At 42.9% G+C, this 17,434-nt stretch overlaps 1 protein-coding gene across 4 annotated transcripts in view; it reads left to right on the forward strand.

Annotated features, from left to right (window-relative positions):
• Window positions 1–8,125: 8,125 nt before the first annotated feature.
• Window positions 8,126–17,434, forward strand: part of WLS (Wnt ligand secretion mediator) — a 116,696-nt gene continuing 107,387 nt past the window's right edge. Inside the window, exon 1 of one of the 4 annotated variants that reach the window (XM_070367864.1) lies at window positions 8,126–8,491. In XM_070367864.1, coding sequence (XP_070223965.1) covers window positions 8,386–8,491 — 106 coding nt within the window. In that variant the 5' untranslated portion in view covers window positions 8,126–8,385. The remainder of the gene's footprint in view (window positions 8,492–17,434) is intronic. The other 3 variants (XM_070367862.1, XM_005895774.2, XM_005895773.2) reach the window with 3 other exon arrangements.

Raw genomic sequence — 17,434 nt, forward strand, 5'->3', positions numbered from 1 at the left:
ACCTGAGCCTCAGAATGGGTAAGCGACTGTGTAATGGCTTACAGTTCAGTTCAGTTCAGTTCAGTTGCTCAGTCGTGTTCGACTCTCTGCGACCCCATGAATCCCAGCACGCCAGGCCTCCCTGTCCATCACCAACTCCTGGAGTTCACTCAGACTCACGTCCATAGAGTCAGTGATGCCATCCAGCCATCTCATCCTCTGGCGTCCCCCTTCTCCTCCTGACCTCAGTCCCTCCCATCATCAGAGTCTTTTCCAATGAGTCAACTCTTCGCATGAGGTGGCCAAAGTACTGGAGTTTCAGCTTTACCATCATTCCTTCCAAAGAAATCCCAGGGCTGATCTCCTTCAGAATGGACTGGTTGAATTTCCTTGCAGTCCAAGGGACTCTCAAGAGTCTTCTCCAACACCACAGTTCAAAAGCATCAATTCCTTGGTGCTCAGCCTTCTTCACAGTCCAACTTTCACATCCATACATGACCCCAGGAAAAACCATAGCCTTGACTAGCCGGACCTTTGTTGGCAAAGTAATGTCTCTGCTTTTCAATATGCTATCTAGGTTGGTCCTAACTTTCCTTCCAAGGAGTAAGCATCTTTTAATTTCATGGCTGCACTCACCATCTGCAGTGATTTTGGAGCCCAGAAAAATAAAGTCTGACACTGTTTCACTGTTTCCCCATCTATTTCCCATGAAGTGATGGGACCAGATGCCATGATCTTCATTTTCTGAATGTTGAGCTTTAAGCCAACTTTTTCACTCTCCTCTTTCACTTTCATCAAGAGGCTTTTGAGTTCCTCTTCAGTTTCTGCCATAAGGGTGGTGTCATCTGCATATCTGAGGTTATTGTATTTCTCCCAGCGATCTTGATTCCAGCTTGTGCTTCTTCCAGTCCAGCATTTCTCATGATGTACTCTGCATAGAAGTTAAATAAGCAGGGTGACAATATACAGCCTTGACATACTCCTTTTCCTATTTGGAACCAGTCTGTTGTTCCATGTCCAGTTCTAACTGTTGCTTCCTGACCTGCATACAGACTTCTCAAGAGGCAGGTCAGGTGGTCTGGGATTCCCATCTCTTTCAGAATTTCCCACAGTTTATTGTGATGCACACACTCAAAGGCTTTGGCATAGTCAATAAAGCAGAAATAGATGTTTTTCTGGAACTCTCTTGCTTTTTCCATGATCCAGCAGATACTGGCAATTTGATCTCTGGTTCCTCTGCGTTTTCTAAAACCAGCCTGAACATCAGGAAGTTCACGGTTCACATATTGCTGAAGCCTGGCTTGGAGAATTTTGAGCATTACTTTACTAGTGTGTGAGATTAGTGCAATTGTGCAGTAGTTTGAGCATTCTTTGGCATTGCCTTTCTTTGGGATCGGAATGAAAACTGACCTTTTCCAGTCCTGAGGCCACCGCTGAGTTTTCCAAATTTGCTGGCATATTGAGTGCAGCACTTTCACAGCATCATCTTTCAGGATTTGAAATAGCTCAACTGGAATTCCATCACCTCTTCCTTTAATTAGTGGGAAGCAATAGAAATATGAAGGTCCTTGAACACCTCCATGTATTTTATCCTCATACAACCTTTATTTTCCCACATTACACATAGATGCCCGAAGCTGTTTTTATTGTAGATTGTCTTTCATACTGAGCTCCTTAGTGATGATTCTTAGCTAATTTACAATTAGCATGGGCTAAGGATTGGGCTTTGGTCCAAGTTAGGGCCTATTCTCACCCCAGATGGTCTGGGGCTGACGTGAAGTCTGAGCCTCTCTTCCCGCCATTGGCCACCTGTGGGAGGCCTTTGACTTGAACCCCTGGATAGCCAGGGACTGGAGCATGTTCACTTGTCATTCATTCATTCAGCAAAATTTGTGTGCTGACTCTGTGCCAAGGTGTTGAGCGTTGTCTCTACATCATAGGATCCCTCTCCAGCCTCTCCTCCCACACTCCTCTCGTGGGGAGGAGCAGATGGAGAGGAGCTTGTAAGTATGGGGGACTACAAGGTCAGAGGCGGAGGGACAGCACTCATGAGATAAAGGGGAGGTGGGGTGAGCAGGCAGCTCAGACCCCATTAGGCTTATTCTATGAAAACAGGCTGAGGGAGAAAGCCATTTCCCTCACCTCTGCTCTGGGAATCCAGCACCTGTGACCTCGGAGATTTCAACACTGGAGGCATGTCTGCTCTCTGCTGAAGCTTCTTTCAAGCCTGGGAAACAGCAGGGGGTTGACTGGCTTCTTCAAGTTGCCAGCTGCCTCCCACCAGAGGCCTCTGGAAACCTATAAAGTTTCTTACTTGCCCTTCCAGGTTGCAATTTCAAAGAGACAATTTTATGAGACAATAATTAGGTGTTTCATAGTTCTTTAGGGTTTTCTTGTTTGTTTGTTTTTTTTTCCTATCTGGGAACAGAAATCTCCTTAACAACATGCAAAATGTTGGTTGAATACTCACTTTGTTGCTCTGTGCTGGGCACTTTGTAACATTATTTTGTTTAATGCTCACCACAACCTATAAGGTTGATCTTATCACCTTTTTTTAAAAAAGAAATAAGTATCACAAAGGTATGTAATTTTCTCAAGCTTATTTATACAATTACTAAGACTTAAAGATAAGCATGAATAATGTCTGAAATGTATGAGGAATGCAAAAGAAAAGATGAAGTGGAGAATGGCAGGGCAGGTGATGATGTGTAAAAGGGAGCAGAGGTGGGGATATTTATTACTTAAACAAATTCATCTAAAGATAAGGGTGAAATACTGATCTTCCAAGCTCTGGGTTCTAAATAGTTGCTACTCAAGATTAGTGTATGAAGGGAGGGACTGGAAAAAGTCTTGTATATATACACAAAACAAGACAATGGGACTCAGAGAAATACGGGAAGGGTGGTTCTGTCCGGAAAAAAAATAAGTATTTTAAAGGAAACTGAATATATATATTCAGAGACACAGAGAGAGAGTGAGAGAGAGAAGTGACACTGAATAATAGAGTGTGAACCCAAAATGCCTGCTCACATTCACAGGCACTAACTATGAGAAAATACCAATAGCAGAGGAGCCACGGGGATGCCATTTATGGATAAAAGCTATTTATGAGAATGAGAAGCCTCAGAGTGGGGTTATTACTCTTGTTAGGTCCCTCTGAGAAGTAAATTAGGTGTTTGAATAGGTAGATACATTTTTTTTCTATTTCTATGTTGCATTTATTGCAATGACAATAATAATATGCCACCCTTGGCTTCCAGAGGGGACTTTCTCAACTCAAGGAACTGAGCCCTTCTCTGTGCAACCTGCTGTGCCAGGCTGTGAGAAACACAAAGGCTCAGGTCATACTCTCCTTGTTTCTAAGAAGCTTGCAAGCCAGGGGTGACAACACAGCACACATATAGATAGGTGTGCAAACTTCAGTGCAGGGAAATATGCCAGATGGGCATTTAATCAGTAACTGCTATGTAGGAATGGGATTGAGGGAGGGGGAGGAGTTGCAGTGAGTCCACCTGCAGTTATTCATTTATTCATATGTTCATTCATTCATTCATCCATTCAATAAACATGCATTGCACATCCTTAAGAACTTCCATATGCCAAACCCTTCAAATAAATCAATGGATAAATCCCCAATTTAAAGTCTAATGATAAGAAATTGGAATGATCAATTTCAGTTGGCAGAGTTGGATTGCACCCGTGGATTATCTATCTTTTGGACAATCTACCCAATGACCACAAACCCTTGGAGAAGAGAATGGCTACCCACTCCAGTATTCTCACCTGGAAAATTCCGAGGACAGAGGAGCCTGGAAGGCTACAGTCCATGGGGTTACAAAGAGTTGGACATGACTGAGTGATTAACATACACATATACTGGTGATTGGGAGTAGATTTTAGAATAGGATGTTTTAATGTTTAAAGATCACTGAGTATTTTCAGAGTTCAATACCAGATGTTGGCCTTATTAGCACTTTTGGCAAATAGAGTTAATCACTCAGGAAGCTCCTAAAATATGTTTCCAAAAATAATTATAATATGATAAAATTTTAGAGCTGAGAAAGAATCAGTTAGTGATCAGTTTTACTAGTCTTTTAATACAAGGGTTTTGTTTTCACTTAAGGGCTTCTAAATATAATTATCATTATCATCAACATCATCATCATCATCATCACTATATCTTGCAAGAATACCGTGAGGCAGCTACTATTACTATCTCCATTTTACAGATGAGAAACCTGAGCCTCAGAATGGGTAAGCGACTGTGTAATGGCTTACAGTTCAGTTCAGTTCAGTTCAGTTGCTCAGTCGTGTTCGACTCTCTGCGACCCCATGAATCCCAGCACGCCAGGCCTCCCTGTCCATCACCAACTCCTGGAGTTCACTCAGACTCACGTCCATAGAGTCAGTGATGCCATCCAGCCATCTCATCCTCTGGCGTCCCCTTCTCCTCCTGACCTCAGTCCCTCCCATCATCAGAGTCTTTTCCAATGAGTCAACTCTTCGCATGAGGTGGCCAAAGTACTGGAGTTTCAGCTTTACCATCATTCCTTCCAAAGAAATCCCAGGGCTGATCTCCTTCAGAATGGACTGGTTGAATTTCCTTGCAGTCCAAGGGACTCTCAAGAGTCTTCTCCAACACCACAGTTCAAAAGCATCAATAATTTGGCGCTCAGCCTTCTTCACAGTCCAACTCTCACATCCATACATGACCACAGGAAAAACCATAGCCTTGACTAGCCGGACCTTTGTTGGCAAAGTAATGTCTCTGCTTTTCAATATGCTATCTAGGTTGGTCCTAACTTTCCTTCCAAGGAGTAAGCGTCTTTTAATTTCATGGCTGCACTCACCATCTGCAGTGATTTTGGAGCCCAGAAAAATAAAGTCTGACACTGTTTCCACTGTTTCCCCCTCTATTTCCCATGAAGTGATGGGACCAGATGCCATGATCTTCATTTTCTGAATGTTGAGCTTTAAGCCAACTTTTTCACTCTCCACTTTCACCTTCATCAAGAGGCTTTTGAGTTGCTCTTCAGTTTCTGCCATAAGGGTGGTGTCATCTGCATATCTGAGGTTATTGATATTTCTCCCGGCAATCTTGATTCCAGCTTGTGCTTCTTCCAGTCCAGCGTTTCTCATGATGTACTCTGCATAGAAGTTAAATAAGCAGGGTGACAATATACAGCCTTGACATACTCCTTTTCCTATTTGGAACCAGTCTGTTGTTTCATGTCCAGTTCTAACTGTTGCTTCCTGACCTGCATACAGATTCCTCAAGAGGCAGGTCAGGTGCTCTGGTATTCCCATCTCTTTCAGAATTTTCCACAGTTTATTGTGATCCACACACTCAAAGGCTTTGGCATAGTCAATAAAGCAGAAATAGATGTTTTTCTGGAACTCTCTTGCTTTTTCCATGATCCAGCAGATATTGGCAATTTGATCTCTGGTTCCTCTGCGTTTTCTAAAACCAGCTTGAACATCAGGAAGTTCACGGTTCACGTATTGCTGAAGCCTGTCATTGTATATAGCAAGGGGGCAGAGCTGGGATCTAGGCTCCACCCTAGACCCAGCAACTCAAATGCTCATGCTTTTCTCTACTTAACTGTGTTATTCCCTTGGGAAATATGGATCTAATAGTCACTTTTAATATTCATAAAGACATAATAGACATTGTGAGTTTTTTTAAAGCTGTTCAGGGTGATGAATATGTGTCTGCCCTACACTCAGTTTGGCAATATTGGTAATTTCAGACAAGTTAGAAGTATTGATTAGCAATTAGAAATATCTGTTTTTAACTAAATTCGTTGTATAAGTACCTGTTCACAATAGGGGGATAATCTTTGTGAGGAACCACTACTTTATTCCAAGTCTCTATTTTCCCAGATGTGGACACTGGAACCTAAAGAGTTAGGCCAGTTATTCTGAAGAGATGCATTTGGAAGCTAAGGGGATCCGGTGTGTTGTAGCAGCTGACAAGAAAATGAATTGAGAACTCACTAATCTTAAACAAATAAACCAATGCAACTAGTTAAGAATATCTAATGGACCCAATTCATACTTGAGCATTGGACATCATTTCTTCTTAAATAGTGAAATATGGTATCAAATGGAGAGTAAATCTTGATACTGAATCCTGTCAACCTTACTTTAGAAATATCCCTTGATATTAAAAAGATATTCTAACCCTAAGGCAGTATTATTTAAACGTGTGGACGTTGACAGCTTGCTGAAATGAGAACACAGAATGGGGAGTTAACTAGCGGTAGAGGTGAGAGGACATTCTTACTTCTTTTATCTGATGCTCTGGAACCTCCTCCTGACAGGGGGAAAAAAAAAGATGTAAAAGGTTCTGGAAAGGTAAAGAAGGAATACAAATAATCCACTGCTGGTCTATCTATGTTTAGGTACCAAACTGTTAACCACAATTCTGTCCTCTTCTGCCCATTTGCCATTTGATCTGGTGTTCTTTAAAGATTGTTAATCACTATTTAGTGAATAACAGCTAGACTAGGGCTCCTCCAGGACAAGGGCAAGTGTCTTCATATCTTGGTACCCTCAAGAACTTAGAAAAGAAAGCTTAGGACAAATTAAGTATGTGCCTATTGATTAAAGAGTTAAAGGAAAGAATAAATGAATAGCAACTGTATCCCAGAACTGTTAAAAACTGTTAGACTTCAAGGAGATGGAATATATATATATTGTGTGTGTGTGTGTGTGTATATATAGTTGGCACCTGTCCTTAAGGAGTGTCTAGTCTAGCTGGAGGGTAGAAATGAACACTTTTATTAAGTGTAACCTGCATGGCATCTTCTATAAGAGCAATGAAAAATCAGAAACAGAGAAGAGGAGGAGACAGGACTTGGGATATTCCCTTGGCATGAAGAGGGTGTAGCTGGAGGGGAGTATCAAGAAACTAGGTGTGCAAGGGGTGGTGGAAACGGTGTATGTGTGGGAACAGGGTGTTACCAAACCAAGGGTCTATTGGGCAGTGTGAGTTATACTGGCCAAGTGGCCAGTTTATGAAACATGGAACAACCAGGCCTAGGAATTTAGGCTTGATGGAGCAGGAAATCTCTAGGGTCCCACTTGCCTTTCCGCCTGAAAGTTAAGCATAAATCTAAATATATCCTTAAAAAAAAAAAAAAAGACAAACATTGTAACTTAATATGTGTTCCCACTAAGTCAAATAAGGTCCCAGGCTTTTGAAATGCACACTGTGGGTTTGCTTTCATATTCACTTATTTATTCATTCCACAAAAGTTTACGGAGGACCTACTAGAGTTAGAATTTTGTTAAGCACCACGGGGGGTACAAAGATGAATAGCACTCGGTCCCTATCCCCAGGAATTTACAGCTCAATGGTGGAGACAAACGTGTACACACAAGTCCTTGCAATAGGAGGTAAGAACGTAAACACAGAATTGTAAGGGCTTACTGCCTGAAGATATCAAAAGGAGGTGGTTTAGAAAATAAACAAGATTTTTCAGATGAGTTGGTTTTTAAATGAGGCTTAAAAAACTCCGATGGGGTAAACTATATTCTTTTAGGGCAAGAGCCAGAGTTAAGGCTCTGGAAACCTATGGAGTTGGGGGGATAATGTGGTTATGAACAGTGGCCTGATTTGGCTGGAGCGCAGAGTTCTTCAAGGGGTGCAGCGGGATATTTTGCTGGGTATTTGCCCAATAACGAGGCTGGGATCTGGCAGAAGGAAGCCCAGCTGAGACTTTATTCCTCATCTCCGTGCTTTGACTTAAGCATCTATTAGGTCCCTTTAAAAAATTCTCCTCTTTCCTAAAGAGAGTTCTAGCAGTTGGGGGCGGGGACCATTTCCTAAAGTCAACGCGTAAGTTAAAGGTCTGCAAAGCTGCCCACGGGTGATTTAAATCTCGCACCAAAAGAGGAAACGTGTGGGAAGCGGAGTAGGGGGAACCCACTAAACAACAACATCAACCCCTTCAACGATACCAGTTCCTGGCGGGACAGGCTGCCTGCCAGACCCGGGACCGGGACACCGGCACCCGCCGGAGCTCGGAGCCCCGCACAGGCGGGCAAGGGGGAGAGGAAGAGAGAGAGGGAGGGAGGGAGGGAGGAAGCGCGAGAGGGAGGGAGGAAGAAAGGGAGGGAGGCGGCGTCATGTGATCGCTTCCCTGCTCCTTTAAGCGTCCACAGGCGGCGGAGCGGCCACAATCACAGCTCCGGGCATTGGGGGAGCCCGAGCCGGCTGAGCCGGGGGAATCCGTGCGGGCGCCTTTCGTCCCGGTCCCATCCTCGCCGCGCTCCCGTACCCCTGAAGTTTTGCAGCGCCTGGAAAGGAGGCGAGGGAGAAGGGAGCGTGAGAGGGGAGGGAGCAAAAAGCACACCCTAAAACATTTATTTCAAGGAGGAAAGAAAAAGGGGGGCGCAAAAATGGCTGGGGCAATTATAGAAAACATGAGCACCAAGAAGCTGTGCATTGTTGGTGGGATTCTGCTTGTGTTCCAAATCATCGCCTTTCTGGTGGGAGGCTTGATTGGTAAGTGTGAGAGCTGCAAACTTTTCCCCCTTTCTCTCTTTTCGGGCCCCTTCCCTCTTTGCCTCTCGGGCTACTTGTTACAGTATCACTGCCTTGCTTCTATGATCTAATTAGTCCGGCTATTGTGCTTAAGAAAGCAGAGCTCCATGGGGCTCCGTGGGGCACAATCCAGTCTAGTGGCTAAGAGAAAAGGAGGGGAAAAAGTTTTGGCCTAGTTTCAGTATCCACTTGAAAGGAAAGAGGGGGGTGGCGGGGGTGGGAATCTTAAGCATGGCGACGGATCGCGCGAGGAAGCGCTGGGTTACAAACTTGATTGCTGCTGCCCCCGGCTTTTTCCCGCGTTCCCCCCTTTTCCTCTCGGTTCCCTCCCAATCAGCTCCGGGAGGGCAACGTAATCGACTTTATTAGGAACAACTGAAGAGTCGGAGAACTGCGCCAGGCGCAACCCCGAGCCCTGTTACTGGGCTGTGATCTCTGCATGTGTAAACGCTTTTGGTTGTCTCAGCTGGGGGTTGAGAGTTTGCATTTTGGGTCCTGACCTTGGTGCCCTCTGCTTCCTCGCCGTATCCCCAAGCCACCCCCAGCCGTGGCCGTTGGCAAAGTCCGAGCCTGGGCTGGGAGCTTGGATGGGGTGAGGTTCGGTGGGAGAAAGTCCTCCGCCAGCGCCGCGGGAAGTTGGAGAGGTCAGGGGAAAACGCGTATCAAAAAGGTGTTGCTTTTGGCCTCTGGGGAATCTCCCATCCCCCATTTCTTAGAGCCCCAAGAGCCTGTGAATCTGGAGCCCCAGGTCTTGCCCTGGCGCCTCGGAGGGCGGCCCCCGCCACAGCCCCCCGCAGGTGACAGCTTCCCCCTGGGAGACCTCCCCTGCCGTGTATCGCCCGAACCTCTCGAGCTAAACAGGCTTCCGGGTGAAGAAGATGGTTTCATGGACCTTCCACTCAGAAAACTCCCTTCTTCTCTCCGTGTCTCCGTCTCATCTCCATCCTCCCGCCCCTCCGCACAGTCACTTTCCCCTCCCCCTCGAGATGCACGACGTCCCGGCGCAAACTTCAGCGCCAACTTCGCCGCGGGTGCGGATGCAAGGCTTGGCTTCCTTATTTCGCAGATTTGTAAAACTTTGCGGAGTGGAGAGTCCACGGAGGGGCTTTCTGCGCGCGTCTCTTTTCCAGAGCTCGCGTGGTGCGGGTGTCGTCATGGTTGTGAGAACTGCCCAGGCTTGGGCACCCCGAGTCGTGTGCGTGGCGTTTTGTCTCCAGGCTTGGGTTGGATGGGAACAAATGAAAGGGGAGTCTGGGTCTGTAAATCACTGTAACATTCAAGCTAACAGTTTAAACAAAGGAGAGTGGGTGAAGCTTTATCAAGGAGAGAAATTTCTAGAGGAGAACATGCCTTTCTCTGTGTATGTATCCACAAAGCAGAAAGAGGTTCCGAGTTTTCCAAGCTCATATCCTCAGTTTGGGTCAAACAGCTTAATTTTTTTATTCTTGAAATCCTACCCGCCCCCCCCCCCCGACCCCGCCCCAATCCCCTGAGCTCCTGTTTAGCTAAGTGCAATCTCCATGTTTCCCTGTATTGGATTTTTCAAGGCACTTAATACATTCTCTACTGGGAGCTGAAGGCAGCCTTCCCTGTGCCCTCACAGTGATTATGCAGCGGTTACAATTATACCTCTTGTCTCCCTTGATGAGCAGTTGCAGTTAGATGCCATTGGATCTTGTGTGATTTCAGTGGCAGACCATAATTAAAATTTCTTGCACCTTGTGCTTTCAGAATTAAATTGGCCTATTATCCCTGTCTGACCTTCATCCTCTTTGAGGTTTTTGCACAAGCAGCGAACCATTACACATAGTACCCTGGTATTTGTTGGTGTGTGTTTCTTTTTCCTTTTCTAAAGCTGATCTAGCCCATTATCCACTGTTGTAGGTTTCTTAGAGTCCTTCTGGAACTGGCATCATTTCTGGAATCTTAATATGGAGGAGAAGGTCCAAGGGCAGTCGCGAGTGGCTGCTGGAGTTACCATAGGTTCAGAAAGGTTGTATGTTCAAAGAGAAGTTTGTTTGGAGTAAGCTGTGCCAAGGGTTGTTTTTCCAATAGAACTTGGTTAATGACCGCACCTGGTGACAATCTCAAAAAGTTAGTGATAGGTCTAGATTTCCCCTCAATAAATGAACTGCTTTAGTCCCAGCTTTCCTTGAACAAGACAACTATCTATCTCTGTATAACACTTCTTGGGGAAAGTTGTGTAAGTTTACCTCTTAACCTTTCCTCCTTCCTCAGTTGCTAAGACTATGTCCCTAGTTCTGGCCTGAAGGCTGAAAAGATCAGATCCATTTCATTGTAAACAGTTTGAATAGTGGCTTAGCCTTTATCTCAACCACTTAGTGATGATTTTTTGGGGGGGCGGGGGGCTGTTAAATCTAAGAACTTAGGTATGCTCGAAGACCCAAATATGGGAAATAAATATCAACAAAAGGTAAGTGATATGTTTCCCCAGCAAACTGGAAGGCAGGAAACTAAGCAAAGGATGGAATTTCAAGAAAGCGACGAGTGGAATCAGTAGCTAAAGGGACAGTGGAAAGTCTAAGTCCAGAAACCTTTGCTTCCACCCTCCCCAGTAAAAGGAGAGCTCTTTCACTGCTCAACCCTATTGATGGTAGGAAGTCAGGTGTCTTGCTTATGCAGTGTCTTTCTAATTCATTTGCAGAGGCCAAGTGAGAAAGTGAAATTTTCACTTTGAATTGGCCTTGGTATTTTGGTATAATGTTCCTTTTTGATCACTGTTGTCCTAGATGAAAGGAAACATGACTGCCTAGAAAGGGGAGGAGCTGAATGGCAAAGCTCCTTATTGTAAGGGTGTAAGTACAGCACATACATATTCACAAAACAAAAACAACCACCCCCCTCCAAAAAATATTGACAAACCATGCACCTAAGTTGGTGAGGAGGCACCTTTTCAGTTAACTGACAGGCTTCAGTCTTCTCATTGGTAGGTTGATGAGTTTAAGATTCCTTTCAGTTATGAAATTGTATGAATTTCTCAGTGCCTTTGAGAATTTTATATGACATTCAGACCGGTGTTTGGTTATAGCTTTCTAGAATTGATGGGGGAAAATTTAAACACTAGGTAAAAAGGAAATAAGAGGGATCTTCCCCTACTCCAACAACTGTCTTAGAACTGAGGTTTTTTATTTTGGTTTGTTTGTTTTTGTACTTGTTTGTTTGTTTTGTGCCGGGGTCTAAACCTTTAATGGGATTTTGCAAGAAGGCTCAGGAAAGCAATGTGTTATATGGTAGAATTTGAGATACTTAAGAATTCACTGAATTATGCCATGCCATGCTTTTGTACAAACTTTGAGCCTTTATAAAATCATGCATTTGATTATTTTCTTAAGTATTGAGAAGGTTTCCTAAGTGGATAATTTATTTTGTATTTAGAATTCATTTAAAAATCTAAGAACCCCTGAAGGAAAAGAAAATATTTTTAAAGATATAGCTTAATCTTTAGCCTTCTTAAAAATAAGCCTGCAGAAAATTTAAAAAATAATTTTCCTTTGATTTCACGTTTGGTGAATTTTGTTCCTGGAGAAGCAGCTGCAGGGTGGTGGAAGGGGGGAGGGGAAGGAGACCATGTTCCCTGAAATAAGAGTGCAGCCGACTAAAAATCGTGAACTTGATTCCCTGGTCTATTATGTGCAATTTGCTCAGCTTCAAATTAGTCATGTCTGGGGGATATAATGGTTGGAAAAGCAGGTCAGCATTCCCACCTGTTCTAGAGACTGGTAAGAGTATAAAAGATCAGGATTGGATGAATAGAAAATTATTGCATTGTTTTAAGTGTACCCATAAATGGGAATATTCCAAACTTAAACCCAAATAAATATCAACAAACTGACCATTATTATTTCTTTAGGAAAGATTACTTTCTTTCAGAGGTTTAGTATGTGAACAATCTTTCATTGTTTTTTATTGCTGAGAATATTATGTGTGTATGTATGTATGATGTATGTACATATATACACATATTTATTATCAGTTTTCTCCCATGTTTTTCTGCTATTATAGTTTGAATAGGTACTGTGAATGGTTTTGATTATGGTCCATTCATACAAATAGTTTTTGTTTCTGCTACTGTCATTTATTGAAAAGTGGCAGGATTTTAAGAAATTAAATAAAATTACAGTTATACAAAGTGTATAAGGGTTTGTTTCTCAGTGTATTAGGTTTTAAGCTTGTTGTGGTATTTATTTTAGCATGTATTAATAATGTAATACTTGGCAGTCCTGAGTGTTTGGGTATCTGTTGAGAAAAGAACTAATGAACTGACTTTTGGTTGATGTTACTCCACATTTTTCTGTATTTGATTCTGCTTTTTATTTTGTAACACTTCATATTTGACTAAGCTATTTTTTTTTTTTTTTTAACTACCAGAGTATCTAATATGGTTGGTAGAAGTACTGTGCAACTTCCGAAATTCTTTTGTAAAGAATGGAAAATCTTTTCTAGATTGAAATTACATTATTTAACTTTTAAAAAACTAAGCTGTCTCCTTGGTTATTGCAACAAAATCAATGCTAGTGCTAACAATCTCTAATCATGCTTTCATCTAATCATTTAGTACAGCCTGTCTAGCCTTCGATTGGAACTTTCCCTTTTTCTTTTTCAGAGTAAGAAACATTTCCTTGAGATAATAGTGTGGCTTTGTAAGATTTTCAAGTTCCCTGCCTGGAACCCAGACCTAGACTCAAAGTCTTTCCTAGCTGGTTGACATTTTGCAATAACATGGCCTTTAAAAAGATTTTTTTTTTTTAATCCATGTAGACCAAGGAAAGATTCTAACTTTATCTTCCTCATAAAGATGTTTCTATGGAGATTTAGAACTTGAAATTGTATGAAAGTCCTTCGCTGAGAGTTCATGAATGGTACCTGCCTAGTGTGCAAAATATTGGTTAGATTCTAATGTGTACCTAGGATAGGACTACAGTGCTGACTGGTGCTTAGAAAAGACCGGATTTGAAGCCTGAGTAACAGAGGGGAGCCAGAGGTAGAAAGGAGTCCCTCTTAATCCAGATTCACTAGCTAAAGATTTCCTACAATGAGGCTTCTAATATGATGATAGTTCTCACTCATTTATGGAGAATTTGAGAGTATGTGAAATGAGAAGCCTTGTTAATTATGAAATCAAATAGCTATATTAATATTTCTTCTTGAAATAAATATATTAACTATATAGCTAATTTAATGTGTTTTAAAAGTGCACTGTGAACCAGGCCTTATTTAATTTGATCCACACAAAGCTTGCCACATTGATGCTGTTGTACTCATTTTACACATAAGTAAACTGAGATACAGAAAGCTCTAGTAAAATTGGTCAAGGCTGCCTATTAATAGCTGCTGCTGCTGCTAAGTTGCTTCAGTCGTGTCTGACTCTGTGCGACCCCATAGACGGCAGCCCACCAGGCTCCCCCGTCCCTGGGATTCTCCAGGCAAGAACACTGGAGTGGGTTGCCATTTCCTTCTCCAATGCAGGAAAGTGAAAAGTGAAAGTGAAGTCACTCAGTGTGTCCGACTCTTTGGGACCCCTAAGCCTATCAGGCTCCTCTGTCCATGGGATTTTCCAGGCAAGAGTACTGGAGTGGGGTGCCATTGCCTTCTCTGTATTAATAGCTAGTCAGGGTCAAAGCTGGGATTGGATTCCAATCAATCCAGAATAATCAACCGTTAGGTGCTCCTGCGCCCACCTGCCAAAGCCTTGACTTCCAGGGCTGAATAGAAATGATTTGAATGTAGGCATGATGAATAAGACTGCAAATGCAAATAATTTCCCATTTTTAACCATTGGGTAACATGTTAAAGGAAAAAAAAAACCTGATGATAAGTGAAATGTACTTATAGCTGTACTTAATAAAGCAGAGCCTTGCCAAACTAAAGGAGGACAACTTCTGGGAAATCTACATATGCCAGTCCATCCAATTTCTTCAGGTTCTAACCAGTCTCTGTAATTCTGTGAATCATCTAGATGGCTGAGCAGCCAAGTTCATTAGTCACAAGGTGTTTGAGTTCTACTACCTTAAGGAAAATTACTCTATTTTATTTTCTATAGTTAGTGGCTTTAACATACTTAAACAGTTAAAGAAAAGTTGCCACTTTTAATGGCAACCCACTCCAGTACTCTTGCCTGGAAAATCCCATGGACGGAGGAGCCTGGAGGCTGCAGTCCATGGCGTCGCTGAGGGTTGGACACGACTGAGCGACTTCACTTTCACTTTTCACTTTCATGCATTGGAGAAGGAAATGGCAACCCACTCCAGTGTTCTTGCCTGGAGAATCCCAGGGATGGGGGAGCCTGGTGGGCTGCCGTCTATGGGGTCGCACAGGGTCGGACACGACTGAAGTGACTTAGCAGCAGGCTTTTTCAAAGGAAGAGGAGAGAATAAGTCAACTGAGGTTGTAGAGATTTTAGAAGGTGTGGTTTGGCAGTGATAGCAGAGCAGTTGAAAGAAGAGCTTCATACTGGAAGTTGAAAATTCAGTTTCCCCAAAGGATGATTTTTGTTTATATATACACCCATGCCTAATAATGAGGGCGTTTCAAACCAGAGACTTGCATGCTGATACCTTGAATAGGTACATTTTGTTCTTTGGAAAAAATGCTGATAGATTTTCTCTATTGAAAGATTTACTGCTCTCAGTTTTGATAGAGACTCTAAGAGATGATGGGAGACAGAGAGCATCGAGACATGAAATGATCATGTCTGTTTCATTGGTCTTGTGTTTTCTCGGAGGTGGTATTAATGATGGTGCAGTAGAACAGACAGGTATGCCATATGTGGATGGTTCCCAGAAAGAGTGTCCAGACAGGGATGGGAATCGAGAGGAGGATCTTGAGGCACTGAAGTTCTCAGACTTGATAGTGAGATGTTTTGCATTTTTCCCTTTTCCTTACAGGGCTAATCTAAAAGGATTGATAAATAGAAAAAGAACAGCTGATATGTTTTAGAACAGGGGTCCCCAACTTCTGGGATCTAATGCCTGATGATCTTAGTTGGAGCGGATGTAATAATAATAGAAATAAAGTGCATGGTAAGTTTAATGTGCTTGAGTCACCCCAAAACCATCCCCTCCCACCTGGCTCTGCTAAAAAATTGTCTAACATGAAAACTGGTCCCTGGTGCCAAAAACATTGGGGACTGTTGTTTTAGAATACACAAAACCCTAAGGTTCTTTAGCCCTTTAACACTAGCTCTCCCTCCCCTCCATCCCTTCCTCCCCTACCATGTTCCACATACAAGTACATTTTGTAGAGGAGCAAAAGCAAAATTAGTGTCATCTGACCAGTAGTGAAGGATTTGGCCAATTACGATTTGTTGTCTTTTTGAAGATTTACTGGGTGATTATAGAAAACATTTTACATGATGTGTTGATTTATTTAGTCAACATAACAACCTAGAGCAGCGGGTACTTTCTCCAGAGTTCAGATGAATGAGAGGTTCTCACTTAATCACATCAGGATCTTTTTGGGTTTAATAGAGATAGTAAGAGGCCTGGCATTCAAGTCCATGATCCTGAACTCAATCAAGCCATGCTCTCAAGTCTAATGTCACTCTCCTTCTATTGTTCCTTCAGTTTCTACTGGAAACAAAGAATCAAGTGTGATGAAACATTCTACACAAATTCAATAGAAGGTGAAAGTTCAGACTGGCTTTTTCTGATTTTACCCCTTTCCCAGACCACAGGCTCCCATTACTGCCTGGGTACTATTCACTGACCTGATTACTTTCTGTACAAATAATTCCAATTCCTAAAATATATTATCCTGGGAAAGCTTGAGGGCAGGAGAAGAAGGGAGCAACAGAAGATGAGGTGGTCGGATGGCATCACCAACTCAATGGGCGTGAGTTTGAGCAAACTCAGGGAGATGGTAGAGGACAGAGGAGCCTGGTGTGCTGTAGTCCATGGGGTCGCAAAGAGTAGAACACAACGTAGTGACTGAACAACGACAACAAAAACACATTAACCTTTTTCAACAGCTATTGTAAATGTTGACCAGTGCTTGCAAGCCATGCTGGGGAAGGCTGAGCCTGAGATAATTACATCCCAGCTCCCCCGGCCAAAAGAAATTATTGCACATAGCCAACAGTGACTCAGAGTTGGGATCAAAAGCTCGTTGAAGTTCCTGACCTGAAGGCCAGCTAGACTTAGCATGTGCCGTAGGTCCTGAATATCGCTGTTGAATACAAGAGAGGTGAATGTGGATGTGGAGAAGAGAGATAGGGGTAGGATATGGACTCAGGAAAGAAAAATTAAGGCCTCTGTAAACATATGAGAGGGCTTCCCAGGTGGCTTTGTGGTAAAGAATCTACCTGCCAAGCAGGAGACATGGGTTCAATCCCTGAGTTGGGTAGATCCCCCAGAGTAGGAAATGCTAACCCATACCAGAATTCTTGCCTGGAAAATCCCATGAACAGAGGAGCCTGGTGGGCTACAGTCCAGGAGGTCACAAAAGAGTCAGACCCCACTTAGTGACTAGACAACAACCACAAATACATGAGAACACTCTTTGGGTCATAGCTTATGCCTGGATTTCCAGAATCTACTTCTGATGCCACACACTTTTCCCAAATTGAGCTAGTGTTTCTGTCTTCAAAGCCTGTTTAAATCCTGGACCTCCAAGTGCAATTTCTGCTCCCTCTTTTTTCTTCCTACTCTATTCTTTTAATATTCCTTGGTAAAGGGTGTTTTTTTTTTCACTGACCCACAGGAATTATAGGGCCTTCTTAATCTTCCAGTTAATTCCCTGGATTAACTCAGAGGCTTTATCCACAAGTACACATTTCCAAGAAAGCAGAAGTGATTGAAAGAAGAGGCCAAGTTATTACATTTGTTTTGGCAAGGCATTATGATTTTTCTTTAGGAAGAAGGTAACCAATCCTTAAATAATGCAGTC

This window comes from Bos mutus, chromosome 3 (assembly GCF_027580195.1).
Source record: "Bos mutus isolate GX-2022 chromosome 3, NWIPB_WYAK_1.1, whole genome shotgun sequence".
Taxonomy (NCBI): Eukaryota; Metazoa; Chordata; class Mammalia; order Artiodactyla; family Bovidae; genus Bos; species Bos mutus.